Here is a 15739-nt window from a genome sequence, read left to right as displayed (position 1 = left end):
CAGTTCGCTTGCAACCTTGCAAATGAACATGCAATCCGTCACTTGGTTAGCCATCAACAGTACGCGTGACAGGCCTTCAAATAATGATACTCTCGTGGCTTGTTTTACATTCTAATGCACATGAATACATAGCTATCATGTACAAATTGTGGATGCCCACAAGCATCACTAAACATTGCGTTAGTTGTGCTTGGCATCCCAATAATCAAACCTCCACTATGATATTTGGTTAGACTTCCCCTCAACTTACCTTCTTTTCTTTTTTTAGTACATCGACTACTTCCACTGTTTTCGCATGAGCACAGCCAGCTATATCACTAACAAGAAGACTACACAAAGCAGAAGAAAAATATTGCTGGGTCTAGAGAAATTCTCCAGAATGATGAGCAGCTAATGAGGCAATCCAATATGTAGTTTGGTTTGGCTCATGAAGTACATGTCTGGCCTGAATAGCACAGTACTCCCACAGCATCCGTCGTGTCGCCTAGAAGCGGGTGCTCTGCCGTTTCCCGCTCTTTCTATAAGTGCTTAATCAACGAAGTTGAGTCGCCTTGTAGGATGATGCAGCTAGCCTCTAGTACATGTCTCGCATAGAAGAGTCCCTCTCATGCTGCCCTAAGTTCCGCCCCAAATGCTGAAGCCTCGAAAGAAAGACGTCCCTCCGTAACAATCAGCCTAGAGTCGTGATCTCTGATCACTCAATTTACCTTCAACGTGCGGTTCAGTACCAGTGTTGCCAAGGCTAGTTTGCAAGTTTAAAGGCCTTTGCAGCAAGTTTCAAACACGCATAGCAAAAGAGCAGATCTCGACGATGATAAAACCTACAGCCCAAATGCCCAAGTTGGTGTCCAAACAAAACCACCTGATTATAATTAGTGTGCAAGTTCTCTGCATTCACCAGGGTCTTAGCGGCATTTACTATTAAGGAGGGTTCTCTATTTGTAGTTCATGATGGCATGCGGACCTCAACCACTAAAAATAAAGTTCGCCACTGTCATATCATGGAAGGAACGGAGACCACCCTGCATCAAAACAAAACTTGTTGACCGTTAACTTGTGGCCAATGACGACGAAACCTGTTGAAGCAAGTATAGCGAGTGGACCTGAACGGATGATAAAATACTAGCCGTCCAATCCCTTTATTGCGGATAGAATGCCTGGTGACGTGGATCCTTCGCCGCCCTTTCAACCAAGTACCCATTCCTACCCTTCCCCTCTTTCACAAGCCACTCAACAAATCACCATCCAATCACCCACTAAAATGTTAAACTTAAACCCCATCACGGAGAAATTTAGCTTAATCCCTGACCCAGCCAGCTAATCCTGACCACCCGGCTCGGCCCAACTCAGAAAATTACGATTAATCTCTGCCCAAGATTTCACGATCGGTCATGGCAGTATCGATATTTTAATGAATGCCTAGGCTAAACATGTAGCAGTTTTTACTTTTTTTTTAACTCTCTTCCTCCCCTCTCCTGTTTCAAATGGTAAGAGTGGCAGAACGAAGCGGTGAAGCGAGGGGAGGAGGGTAAGGGAGAGCGAGGGCAACGGAGAAAGGAAAGAGCGAACAAAAAAGAAAGAGAAAATGGCGGGGGAAACAGTTAGGATAACGGCTTCGGCGGCCTGTGGCTTCCATGGCTCCCGCCGTCCCCTCCCTCTTGCTTCCCATCGCTTCCTGGGGCCTCACTACTTGTTCACCTCCGGCCTCCGCCGAGCCTCCTCCTCCGACCTCTTCGGCGGCCTCCGCCTGAGGCCCAATTCGAACGCTTCGACGTTGCAGGAAAGGAGAAGGAAGCCCTCCGTCGTTGCCATGGCTGCCGATGGTCAGTCCTATACCCTGCTCCCCTTTCTCTTCTCAGTTTCTAGGAGTTGCTATGGTTTCTTGCCTTCTATTTCTCTTAAACTATAGTAAGTTGAAGATTGTGGGAGTCTTGGATAAAGATTTCTGGTGTCTGTATTTCACTAACCAACAGAAATGGTAGTTAAGATGCATGTACTGTGGAACGCATTCAGTATGTTTGTGTAAATGATTCAGAAGCAGAGTACTCACTGAGTAACAAATTTTTTTATGTCTTAAATTCTTCTTTAGTATTAGGAATCGAGGTGATGTTCCTATGTCCCCGGAAATTCTCGTGTAATAGTTGATGGAGAAAGGAAAAGTTTCGGAGAGTATTATTATTATTATTTTTAAACCAGAGCCTCTGCTTTGCTGGTTAACTTATCATCTCAACTGATACAGACTCAATGAAACCATCATCTTCCAATCCGAGAATTTAAACATTATTATGAATATTTTTTTATTAAACTGAAGCGAGATGAGCGGTTTGGACATGGAAAGGTCCAATACCTACCGCTAGACTTGCTACAAAATGGCTAGATAGCATGTCCATTCTTCTTCTCGAAGTTTGTTCAAGTTTATGATGGATAAAAGGCTGATGATATTCCCAAATCTGGCTGAAAAATCTGGAGAGTTGAATTAGGTTGATAGCCGGTAATGAGAAGCATGTTAAAGTATGAAATGGATCCAATTTGGTATTCGAGGTAGCATAGATGAAATTTGTGAGAGAATCTTGAAGTATATTTGGCGAATGAAGATCCATGTAGCCAACTCCAAATAGCAGGGCGATGCTCACCATTATAGCTTATGATGGTAAGTTGTTTTCCTCATAGTTACGAAACTAGCACACATTGTATGTGCTAACATGAAAAACTTCCCATATCTTGGTTGTTCATTCCTTTATTTATTCTTCAGATATAAGTTTTATCAGCCAATATTTTCCGGTACTGTATGTTAACAAGGTTCTGTCTATAAGGTTTATCCGAGGCTGGGCTTGCCTTCCACCTCAAAACAAGGTTCCTCCAAAATGCCTTGAAGAGAGGTTCATATCAGGCTTACGCACCTTGCACCTCATCTTATACTTTGTATGAGAAGCACTGGTAATTTCTAGTCAAGGGAAGGGTGAATCTTCTTTTCTATTTACCAGATCATGGCATTCGAGCCTAATTGTGGTAGAAAGTATTGCAGTACGTTAACCGAGTCTTGGACAATTGGCTTTGTGATGTGTAATTATTCCTACCAAGTTTGGAACCAACTTTATACATGACAGTTGTATTACTTCACCTGGTATATTCACAGCATTCTTTTTTTAAAAGATTTCTAACTTTTTCTGGATTATCTATGAGGCTTGTGCCGTATATCTTGAGTCTTATGCCTTATCTTATCAAAGATATGAAAGTTTCACTGAGCTATCTGCATATTTAGGTATTTTCCATGTCATAGATGCACATGGTACATGTGTGTGTCTATTTCACGATGCAAATAAAGACAGGTAAGAAAATATACTAAACGAATTAAATTGTTGGAAATTTTTTGTCTATGATTTTTAAGATGCCAAAAGTCATTTTTGAAAATAATAATTGTTTGTCTGGTATATAAGCGATACATTTTTTAAATGGTTTCTTGCCAGAGACGAAGCGAAAAGTACCGCTGAAGGATTACCGCAATATTGGAATTATGGCTCACATAGATGCAGGAAAAACTACTACCACAGAGCGGATTCTCTACTACACGGGAAGGAATTACAAGATTGGTGAGGTACATGATGGAACAGCTACAATGGATTGGATGGAACAGGAGCAAGAGAGAGGCATCACTATAACGTCTGCAGCAACTACCACCTTTTGGAACAATCACAGAATTAACATTATTGATACTCCTGGCCATGTTGATTTTACGCTTGAAGTGGAGCGTGCTCTCAGGGTCCTGGATGGTACTATATGCTTGTTTGACAGTGTCGCTGGGGTGGAGCCCCAGTCTGAAACTGTGTGGAGACAAGCCGATAAATATGGAGTCCCTAGAATATGCTTTGTTAATAAAATGGATCGCCTTGGGGCTAATTTTTTTAGAACTAGGGACATGATGGTGACAAACTTGGGTGCTAAACCTCTAGTTGTTCAATTGCCGGTGGGTGCAGAAGACAGCTTCCAAGGAGTTGTTGATCTGCTGAAAATGAAAGCTATTTTATGGACAGGGGAACAGTTAGGCGCGGAATTTGTATATGAAGACATACCAGCCGATCTTCAAGATTTGGCTCAAGAATACAGAACCCAGATGATAGAAACTATTGTGGAATTAGATGATAAAGCTATGGAAAACTATCTAGAAGGAATTGAACCGGATGAGCAAACTATGAAGAAATTAATTAGAAAAGGCACAATATCGAGTAGTTTTGTTCCAGTTTTATGTGGCTCGGCATTTAAAAACAAAGGTGTTCAACCATTGCTTGATGCTGTTGTTGATTACTTGCCTTCACCAATAGACTTGCCACCAATGAAGGGTTCTGATCAAGACAACCCAGAAATTACCATTGAAAGGCCTGCTAGTGATGACGAACCGTTTGCTGGTCTGGCTTTTAAGATTATGAGTGATCCATTTGTAGGCTCTCTTACATTTGTGAGGGTCTACTCGGGGAAGTTGAGTGCTGGTTCTTACGTTCTCAATGCAAACAAGGGAAAGAAAGAGCGAATTGGAAGACTTCTAGAGATGCATGCTAATAGTAGGGAAGACATCAAGTTAGCTTTGACGGGTGATATCATTGCTCTAGCAGGTTTGAAAGATACAATCACTGGTGAAACATTGTGTGATCCTGAGAAACCTATAGTGCTTGAACGAATGGACTTTCCAGATCCTGTTATCAAGGTTGCTATAGAACCCAAGACCAAGGCTGATGTTGATAAAATGGCAGTTGGATTAATTAAGCTTGCTCAAGAAGACCCATCCTTCCACTTCTCTAGAGACGAGGAAATCAACCAAACTGTTATTGAAGGAATGGGGGAGCTGCATCTTGAGATCATCGTCGACCGGCTGAAGAGGGAGTTCAAGGTTTGTACTCTAACTAATAATAACTATCTTGAGTCCTAAAAATCTTTTTACTTTTCTAGAAACATGTTCTTAAGCTTATAAATAAATGATCCTTTGTTCCATAATAAGAAGCTTTTGTTTGAGTTCACTCAATTTCGTTCTATCTTCTTCATGAGTTGTAATGGTTTTTTAAATGTTATACAAATTAATCCACATATTTATACTTTAAAATTATAGTACTGTCATATTAGATGACTTTGTAAGCAAAATATGGTAATCATATAAGAAATTAGTGTTCTTTAATCACTTCACTGGGACCTATCACTTGTAGCTAAGAAAATTTTAGTCGTGACAATTTTTGAGTGCATAATTAAACTTTCTGATTTGCATGTTCATGTGTGAATGCTGTTCTTGAATTCTGAAACCACGTTTAGTAGCTAAACTCACGCATGCTTTATCATTTTCTTATTGGATCTCCCTGTTTGGCTGGTGTATCCTTTTATTTTTCATGGATGTTTCTTTTCCTAGCTCTTCATTTTCCAAGTTTTGCCAGCCATGTTTTTCATCATGGATTCCACTGCATAAACAGGTCGAAGCAAATGTAGGTGCACCTCAGGTTAATTACCGTGAAAGCATATCAAGAGTCTCAGAAGTGCAATATATCCACAAGAAGCAGTCTGGTGGACAAGGGCAATTTGCAGACATTACAGTCAGATTCGAACCCTTGGAACCAGGAAGTGGTTATGAATTCAAGAGTGAAATAAAGGGAGGAGCAGTGCCAAAAGAATATATCCCAGGAGTAATGAAAGGGTTGGAAGAATGCATGAGCAATGGCGTGCTTGCTGGCTACCCGGTTGTCGATGTCCGAGCTGTATTGGTTGATGGTTCCTATCATGATGTTGATTCTAGTGTTCTGGCATTTCAACTAGCAGCCCGGGGTGCCTTCCGACAGGGAATGAAAAAAGCTGGCCCGAAAATGCTGGAACCTATAATGAAGGTTGAAGTAGTCACTCCAGAAGAGCATTTGGGTGACGTTATTGGTGACTTGAACTCTAGGAGAGGCCAGATCAATAATTTCGGTGATAAGCCAGGTGGTCTTAAGGTATGTTAAAAAGCACCATAATTTATCATCCTGTTTAGTGTGTCTTACTTTTTTTTCTGGTTATTGCTAAACCCCTGTAGCAGAAGGCAGCATGGTAGACTCCAAAACCTGAATTGGATGAACACTAGTTTGATTCTAGTTCTTTTATTATTAGTAATATTCTTCTTCATAACATTGATGAATATAATATAATCCTCTTTTTCAAGCAATCATCTCCAATAGGTCTATCCCACTTACTGATCAACTTCCCTATTTAGTATTTATATAACTAGTTCAGATGCTTACTGTTAATTCAAGGGGAAGAGGAAAACCGTAAACTAATTGTTCATCCAGGATTATGTTCATGCATTGCTCAGTTATTAAATTCTTTCATCTTGTAGGCGAACTTTTCGTTTCACTACTAAGTTGTGCTTGTTTGTTAATGCTCTTCAATAGGCATTCACTGGGTCCTTGCCAATACTTTCAAATGCAGGTTGTTGATGCCTTGGTGCCCCTGGCTGAAATGTTCCAATATGTAAGTACTCTTCGGGGAATGACGAAAGGGCGTGCATCTTACACAATGCAGCTTGCCAAGTTTGATGTAGTCCCACAGCATATCCAAAACCAGCTCTCTTCAAAACAGGAAGCAGTTGCAGCTTAATACAGTTGATTGCGGAATTCATGCAGATAAGCAAGGCTGTTGGAGCATGGAAAGTTTCAACCCTTAAGTTTGAGAGGAGAGAAAACATTTTGTACTTGTAATATTTATTGAAAATGTAATAAAGATATATAGACCCACAGTCATTATCTCGTAATTCATAAAGATTGTTAATTCATAATGAGGAAAATTGATGTTAATGCAGTCATGACATTCTTATTGCCGACACTTGGACAATAATCTTAGGGCTTCTCCTCACACTTCCCATCAGTTGATACATCTCAAAGACTTTTTCTTGGGACCAAACGACTGCAAATTAGCCACTTGTGAAGACCAAAGCAATAGTTTCTTAACTGTCAGAACAGTGACTAATCGCATTCGGCCAACTTTTATTCCTCAACCTCTGGCAAGTGCTTCTTTTTTGAAATTTTATGGAATAGTTTTAAAAATTGCAAATATTTTATACATAAACGGCATTCCTTGGCTATCAGCTCGGTGCTAAATTTACTCAAATCAGAATTATTGTTTCAACATGATTACATCCCTTTGTGAGCAAAAAATCGGTGGAAAAGAGCATGATTACATCTCGCCAGATATTCTCGATTTAGAACTTAATTGGAAAAATAATGCATTTTTCTCCATTTCTATATCAAGATGAGAATTTCTTTTTATATGTTTCATGGCTCTAACTCTGATGGTAGATAGTACAGACACGTGGATGCTTTGCATACCAAACCAATAATATGGGGTGTGTGCAAACTTTTATCTTATTGATCATCAGCCACCGATTGAATCAATATGCACGCTCGGTCAAGCGGGGGGACGCCTGCCTCATTGCCACTTGCCAATTGTCAATTGGCAACTGGCAAAATATTCTTTTGGCAAAGAGAATCGAGCCAGTGTCTCACGGCCAGTGTCTTGGATCTTAATTCCACGAAAAAGATGAGTCAAGAAGGCATTCTCATCTGAATTATAAACTAACAATCTTATTTACGGACTATATTACTACACCGTATGAACCTATTCCATCAGCCAAAAAGGTATCGAGTACAAATTAAATAGAGAAGTACATATAAGCCTTAATGTGCCGTCGGGTACCATCAAAAATCTAAATATCTTGCTTCTTACCAGAGCGAGTTTCAGGAAATGTGTATTGTGGTCGTGAAAAGCAGTGTGACTCGGCATGCATTTTGATGTGGTGCATGATGGGCTAGGCATATCAAAGCTGTTCCTTACCAACATTAATTTAATAAACCAGAACTTAATAAATCCATAAAATATTGGTTCAACCGTTCAAACTGTGTAATATTATTTTTTAAAAAAACAATACTGATGAATGGTGTGTCCTCAGTAGGAAGGGAATGTGAAGATATATTCATTAGGATAACACAGCTAGTTGCTTATGCTGTCGTTTAAGGAACAAAATTCAATTATAAAATTAAGCTGGAGGAAATCTTCACAGCACTAAATGGAGAAAACTCTCTCCAAAAAATACTCCTTTAGTATATTGGCAGATTTACTCTGCAAAAGTAACTAAACACTTCTTTTGATACAGCATGCCAATATGTAATTTCTAGATGAGTAAAGTACTGCAGCTAGCATTACAAACTTAGGAATCTCTCCTGGTAGACATGTTCTGCACCAGAGTGACCGTCGTGATGATGACAAATATTTGCAACACCATGCCTGGTAACAGCACAGAATGGCAAGAGTTCAATAGTAAGATTTGTCATCATATAACTCAAAGAATTCAAAGGGAATAGTTCAACTCACTCAGTAAAACATGCACAGCCTCAATGAGTTCATAAGTTGATATGGCTGAAATGTTGTGATTATGGACAACCTAATAACAATCAAGTAGTGTCAGAAGGATTAAATCATGTTATGAATTTCCTCCAAACAATTTGCTTTTCAAAAGGAGAAGTAATTTTATGCAAGTAATGAACCTTTTGAACCAGTAAACAGTGTTTAATTAGAAGCATGCGAATAAATGCCTAACCATGTTAAGGATACAGACTTGTTAAATTTGTAAACAAGATGCATCTTCTTCTTTTTTTTTTGAGGGTTAAGGAAGGTATTATCCACCAAAAATATTTAGGAAGAGGAAAGGTAAGAAAATTACATGAAGAAGAAGAAGAAGAAAGAAAATAGAAGAGAGGAGAGAAGAGAGGGGGAAAAAAGGAAATGAAGTAAATAAGATGCATCGCAATGTTCATATATAAAATATATCAAGTACCTGATACTGTTTAAGTAGGAGAGATGAAATCATCTAGATCATGTGGTATATTTGAAACACTAAAGCCGGTCTTTTTTCCACTAGCACCATATGTGGCTGGAGTTTACTTCTCAAAAAGTGAACTTTGCAATTCCAACTCATCAATTCCACAGCAGCTTATATTTTATGACTAATCTTTAAACCTTTATATGCAATGTAAATAGCATAATCATAATCATGCTATGTTGACTCTGATTGTTTTATGTTCTTTCCTATATATATAGGAAAGAGTAACGACCTAATTGACTCAGAGAAATATTCTTTCAGCATGAATTCAGATCGCGAGATACATTTTGGAGTCCTTTGAATTCACCTGTTTTTTCTGCAATGATATTTTAGAGGATTGTGTGGATCCTGTTTTCCACATTACATAGAACTCCTTAAAACTTGATTCTAGCACTTGCATCACTGGCATCCACACAAGTAAATTGATGCTGCCATTTTGAAACACCACCGGTTCCCATATTTTCTTTAATATGAACAATTTAAATGTTCATCATCAATAATCCTTCTATACATTTTTATTTTAAAAAAAGAATCTATATGCATACCTTGATGCTTGCTGAATGAAAGTTGCTGAATTGAACTTTAATCTAGAGTTTACATTGTTTATCAATTTTGTCAAAGTAAATTTAGTTAACATAAACAAAGAGGTGAAGGAGGTTTCTCTTCTTTCCAAAAGGTCCACAGCATCCAGTATGATACAAGTTAATTTGCATGCTTGCATCTGTGAAAACCAAAAAGGCAAAAATGGAAAATAGAAAACAACAAATTTCAAGTCCAAATTTGCTCATAGAAAAGTAAGTCATTCCATAGTTCTTCCCCTTCTTACACATAGTGCACTAGAACGCTTTGAGATTATGGAGTCTCAGTTTTGGATAAACCTGTGAAAGTATCAGCTATCAAACTATGCATGCAAGAGAACATGTCATTGCTCTTATATGATAGAATATCACAACTACCCTTTCGAAATGCAAATGAATTTAAATAAAAAAAACAAAAAAATTCTCGAAAGCTGCAGCTGAAACAAGATCCATGCGTGTATGCATTGACAAAAAGCAAGCTCCTTATCCATGATGTCTTTCTAGGGAAATTATTCTGACCTTAAGATAAGTTTGTGGATTTTAATAAGAAAGGAAATTCTAAAAAGTAACAGAACAAGGGAAATTTTGGCAAGTAATGATTGATGACATTTTCAAAGGGTAACAAGCACAAAGTAATGGAGAAGCTCGTGGTGAGCAAGGAAATAAGTGGGGTTATTACCTAGAGGAGTAGTTGGTAGGACCAGAGTCTAATGTGACATTTTTATAGGCATCTCAGTAGCATACTACATGGTTAAAACTTAAGTACTGGAGGTTGATGAATGATAAGTGGGTCTAAAACAGGTTGTTAAAAAGTGGAGATGGAGCTGAGTATGCTACAGAGAACAAGGTAAGACTATCAATAAAAGGAAGGAGAAAAGAAAGGATGAGAAAACAACACAATGTGGAAGATGTTAACATCTAGTTAGGCAGCAATCCCATATAGCTAGCATGAGCAAAATATTTGAATAAATAGCAATAGTGTAATGAGCCTTCTGTACCTTCAAAAATATTTCAGTTCTAACCATGCATGCAACGGCAAATGCAGTTGCAATGGATGACATGCTAGTGTAGAGTCTCAACAAATTAGCTCGGCTGCGCCTCCGTCCTATTCAAACACAAAATCTAACATAAGTTCGCCTTTACAGCTTTATGTCATCAACTACTGCAAAGCAATCGCTTCAAAAAATAATTAGATTTTATGGCATACCCAGTTCTCCAATTATAAGAGAAATGAAGCCAATAGTAATTGATAGGACAGCAAAACTGTTAACATCTTTTGCTTCTAATGCAGTCAGATACACCCATAAAGATCCAATCACTTGATTAACAGTCTGCAATTAACAGATCCAAAAATAAATAAAGAAATTCAAAAGCAGTTCTAAAGATGGGATTTTAAAGGCACATCACATATTAGAATAATAAATTTTATGAACTGGGTAAACAAGCAAATATAGAAAAGGTTAGATTAAATAGATCCTACCAGCTAAAACATGTAGAACCTACCGAAGGTTACTTATGTAACTGGAACTTTACTACAAAACTTAGGTCCTAAGCACACCAGACTGCAGTTCTAAGCCCTATGCAAGCCTATAACAAGGGCAGTTAGCTCAAGGCTGCGTGGCCATGGGCTGAAGCCAATGGAGATCATGCACTTGTGGTGAAGATGTGCCAGGTATAGTGCACTATATTGGGTGCCCAACATTAACCTGACTCCTATGTAATACTGATGATGTCCAGAACATAAGCCTGACTTATGTGATATTTATGATGCCCGTGACATAAACCTGGCTCTTATGTAATATTGATGCAAGTCATTTATGCAAATATTATAAAAAAAAGTCACAGAAAAGAAATGGCAATCGTAGGACAGCCTAAAAAATAAAATAATCAATTCCTAAGCAGAATAATGCATCATCGATGCTGGATATGGATAGCAATTTCGGATCTCTTAAATATCTATATCAACACTCCACAAAGCTATTCTTTAACTGCTGGTTAGATGTTTGTATAGCACATTTCAGCAGGTAAGACATGGCAGTTCATGAACTAGTTCTGTTTAGGTAGGGCATTGCAAGACATGGTAGTACACATATGCGAAACTATTCTATCCACCATAAAGACGGGACCATATCTCCTCACAATGTTGCAAACGTAGTTTCAACTGTTCAAAAAAGCAACTGTGATGCGTAACAGGTAAACCAGTTATCTTTTCCAGATTGCTCAAAGGATAACCTACAACAAACCAACATACTTGTCCTTTAGTGACCAACATACTTATCCATTCCCAAAACATAAGGGGTCTGTTACTGCTAAACTCCAGTATCCATTGAGATGCTAAGCCACAGGAATATCAACAACAGCCTAAATTATAAGTAATGGACATATGATACAAACAATAATTGCACATCAAGAATGAAACCCATGAGACCAAAAAGCAAGAAAGATTTATATCATAATAGTAGTATACTCATAGCCTACATTCCTACATGTAGCTCTAACCCTCTTTCTTATCCACCGACATCCACTTAGAAACTCCGTCATAGCATTAACGTTAACTAAATCATTAGATCTCAGATCTGAAGCGTCCAATTGCGGTATCAAGACATAACGAAAAGATACAAAAAGAAACATTTTAATTTTCTCAACCATTACATGGGATTGAAACTGCACGCATGTTAATGGTGATCTTCTGTCTCCCATATCAACGGGAGAGAATAAGTGGGAAAATAAGAGAAGAAATCAAGAAAGGGGGATTGTAGGGTTTAAAGAATGGAACCTGGGCCGCCATCAGAGCTCGAAGGCGAGACTTCCCTTTCGCAACCTTGGTGTATCCTGTGATCGGGAAAACAAAAAAAACATCGATCTCTCCTTTTTCTTTTTCTCCTTGGGAAAAACACAAAAGAGCAAGAGAGAAGAAACTTACTGGAATCGACGACCATGCGGTAGGAGAAATCGGAGCCATCGGTTCCCGACGGCCGCCCGGAGACCGCTATTTTCCTCTGTTGCATCAGAGCGGGAGTCTTTTTCTTCTCTCCTTTCCCTTCTTCTCTGGAATCGATCTATCGAACCCTTTTCCTCTTCGCTAGTTCACGCTCCGCTGGTATAAAGAATCGTCGCGGTGGCGTCAGTGATCGCTTTTGTTTTTTTTCCTGATCACCGGCACCGGCGACCGCTTGGGGCCTTCCGAAACGGGCCTCGAAGCAAAAGCCGAACCGCTTCAATTTTTTCTTTCTTTCTTCTTTTTTTCCCCTTTCTTCCCTCTTATCTGCTTTACTTTTTAGCCATTGGCTCGGACCGGGCGGTTCAAACCAGCTGATCTGGTGATGATTCCTGATACGGCAGCCATGGGCCCATGGCCATCTACATGGGTCAAACGCATGGCGATCTGCTTTACTTTTTACCTAATTTCTATTAATTTTTTGCATGTAACCTGAATGGGTCACGCATTTCTACATGGACTCTATTCACTTTAAACCCGATTACGTTCGAATTTGATGCTTAGTTCTTTGTTATTTTCTTAAATTCTAGTTTGATAACTCTTATGACAAAACTCATAACCGTGACAAATATAACATATGGGGCTACATATAATACACAGTGCCAATGTCATTATCGCAAAACACTGCAAGGAATTAGTGGGAAATGTTATTATTTCATGTTAAGTAATTGCCATGGATCTTCGATTGTTGTTTTTTGGTCATTGACAATATGTGATATAATTGCAATCTGATTTCATAGATTCCAAATTTTATGTTAATTGCAAATCTACCTAATTGCAGCAATCATATGCAGTCAGTCTTTGTGAAATAATAAAATGAAATTTTAAAATTTTTGGTTACATTTAAATTTATTTCATCGATGTTGTATGTATGATTGTTGCAAGTCAATTGCTTAAGTACTCATTATTTTCCGAGGTTCGACGCATTGCATAGAGATAGCGAAACTAGAAAAAGGATTTGACATGGTGGGCTAGGATAAATCTAGTAACAATTGATTTATTTTTTTAAAGAAGAAAGGATTAAAAGTGGGAAACCATAGGTGCATAAATAGGCCTAGCCTATCAGGCTCAGGAAATGCACCTCGACGTGCACCCACAAATAAATGGGGTTAAACTTTGGTTAACTCATATCAGCCTTAAATCTAAATCATAGCAAAGGTAGGTCCAAGTGACTGACGGTAACACTTGCTTATGCTCTACAGTCAAAAATTCACCCCGCCAGACATGCACAGTAAAACCTGAGGCTGTGGTTGGTATCGTTACTATTTTTTTTAAAAAAAAAATAGAAATAGAAAATCTATTTTGAATTTTTTTAGATTTTTTAGATAATATGTTTGATTCAGTCTCTCATTTTTTTAAACAATAAGAACTGATGGGTAAATATTATTTTATTATATTATATTAAATATAACTACAAAAATCTATTTGAAATTATTATAATAATTATATATTATAATTAGAATAAGAAAGAAATATTTCATTCATAATTTTTTGAATATTATCATAATCATTATATTATATTTTTTATATTATTATAATAAAATTATATATTATTAAATAATTATTATATTAATTATAATAGTTTAACAACTAGATGTAGTACTATATATAATAATAATAGTAACGTAATATAATATATAATTATTATAATGATATTGTTATAATATAATATGTATAATATATGTTTATTATAATATTATTATAACATATAATTTATACTTATTCTAAAATAATGTTATATCTTATGTAATATAATTATAATAATATTTCCTTGATAATTATATAATATTTATTACATTAAAATAATATCTAATAATTATTATAATTATTGTATAAGAATAAAATAATATATATTATACATTATGTACATTATTATTACAATTGCAATATTAATATAACTGTAAATAATATATTTTATATAATAATATTATTTTAATTAGTATTATGTAATTGTTATAATGATATAATATATATATATATCTATATATATATATATCCTAATTATTATATAATATTTTTTGTTAGTAATTATTAAATCTTTTTTTAATAATATAATATGATATATATGATTTATAATATATAATCTATCATAGCATATGTAATATTATGATATAATATATTAAAATATATATTATATTTTATAAGGCCGAAGGGCGGTGCCAAGGTTGAGAGGTTGTGGAGAAAGGATAAGAGGGGGTATAAACCTACTTTGAAAAAAAAAAAAAAGCAAAAGTGAAATTTTTTCTCTACCATTTTTTTTAGAAATAATAAAAGCTATGAAAAAATAAGAAACAAAAACATAGTGACTAAACTTTTTTTCTGGATTAGATTCTGTATTTCTATTTTATAAAAATAAAATATCAAATGGGGCCTGAATCTTGTAGGTACATCATCTACAAGGTTCTATTTTCTCATATAAAAAAAAAAATCTTGTTGAGAAATGAACCAGATTCCCTTGTCCAATGACGGCCTATCTATTTTTCTAAATTTTAATAAATGGGGAGTTTGTCCTTTTAATATGCGAAGCGGACCGGAACAAAGGCGAGGTGACCAGTTCACATGAGAACACAAAACCATGACCTAAGGTCCAAAAACAAAAACCGAAGAAAAGAAAATAAAATTTGACAAAAAAAAAAGAAAATGCTTTTGAGCAGATGACAGTTTTGCATGCATCAACTACTGAAAATAAAGAATTTCTTTGATAACTCCTAAATGGGTCAAGATGCAACCAGCATTGGCTTTGCATTCCTTCAACCTGCCCAATATGAATTTTGTCCAATGTGTCTGCCACATTTTGATCTAAAATTAATAATGCAACATAAATCATAAAATATCTAAGAAGAGTGTAATTGGATTTCTTTGTGCACCATCAAGAACAAAACAAATAATTTGGTGTCAAAAAACACTCAATCCCTCGTGAATAACTTCAATGAACTGATATTAATTTTTAACCAGACTTATTTTTCAGTGTTTGAAGTTGGTTAATAAAAAAAGAATTCAAAGTTGCAATGTCAGTATTGGAAAAGAATTTGACCAAGGGAAAATATTAGGAATTAAAAAACAAAGCAAAAAATTTGATAAGAGTCCAAAAAAGATTCCAAATCATAAAATAAAAATAAATTATGAAAAGTAGAGAATTAAAGGTCATGAAAATATTATATTAATTCATGCAAAAAAAAAAGAAATAAAATAGCAAAACAACAAAAAAATAGTAATAAATACCACCATTAAAATAATCGACAAAATTATTAATTTCTAATAATCCCGAACATTTCTTAATTG

At 36.4% G+C, this 15739-nt stretch overlaps 2 protein-coding genes across 2 annotated transcripts; one reads left to right on the top strand and one right to left on the bottom strand.

The window, feature by feature from the left end:
- Positions 1–1478: 1478 nt before the first annotated feature.
- LOC103708509 (elongation factor G-2, chloroplastic) lies at positions 1479–6813 on the top strand. The gene is made up of 4 exons (XM_008793469.3): positions 1479–1823; positions 3468–4882; positions 5451–5963; positions 6436–6813. Exons 1-4 carry the CDS (start codon positions 1586–1588, stop codon positions 6601–6603), a joined length of 2334 nt encoding a protein of 777 aa, XP_008791691.1. The 5' UTR covers positions 1479–1585; the 3' UTR covers positions 6604–6813.
- Positions 6814–7953: 1140 nt separating this feature from the next.
- On the bottom strand, positions 7954–12700 carry LOC103708510. Its single transcript, XM_008793470.4, has 6 exons — positions 12383–12700; positions 12236–12291; positions 10667–10790; positions 10458–10564; positions 8374–8443; positions 7954–8286 (listed from the first exon to the last, which is right to left on the bottom strand). Exons 1-6 carry the CDS (start codon positions 12465–12467, stop codon positions 8210–8212), a joined length of 519 nt encoding a protein of 172 aa, XP_008791692.1. The 5' UTR covers positions 12468–12700; the 3' UTR covers positions 7954–8209.
- Between the last annotated feature and the right edge of the window lie 3039 nt (positions 12701–15739).

The sequence above is a fragment of the Phoenix dactylifera genome, chromosome 2 (genome assembly GCF_009389715.1).
Source record: "Phoenix dactylifera cultivar Barhee BC4 chromosome 2, palm_55x_up_171113_PBpolish2nd_filt_p, whole genome shotgun sequence".
NCBI lineage: Eukaryota > Viridiplantae > Streptophyta > Magnoliopsida > Arecales > Arecaceae > Phoenix > Phoenix dactylifera.
This window is presented reverse-complemented; position numbering and strand designations above follow the sequence as displayed.

Bases quoted from the DNA above. Each gene is read 5' to 3' on its own strand.
- LOC103708509 (XM_008793469.3), top strand. From the start codon at position 1,586: ATGGCGGGGGAAACAGTTAGGATAACGGCTTCGGCGGCCTGTGGCTTC. The intron at 1,824-3,467 runs GTCAGTCCTATA...GTTTCTTGCCAG, and splicing joins CGTTGCCATGGCTGCCGATG to AGACGAAGCGAAAAGTACCG. The intron at 4,883-5,450 runs GTTTGTACTCTA...CTGCATAAACAG, and splicing joins GGCTGAAGAGGGAGTTCAAG to GTCGAAGCAAATGTAGGTGC.
- LOC103708510 (XM_008793470.4), bottom strand. From the start codon at position 12,467: ATGCAACAGAGGAAAATAGCGGTCTCCGGGCGGCCGTCGGGAACCGAT. The intron at 10,791-12,235 runs GTTCCATTCTTT...TGTTAATTGCAG, and splicing joins GAGCTCTGATGGCGGCCCAG to ACTGTTAATCAAGTGATTGG. The intron at 8,287-8,373 runs GTGAGTTGAACT...TGCTGTTACCAG, and splicing joins GGCTGTGCATGTTTTACTGA to GCATGGTGTTGCAAATATTT.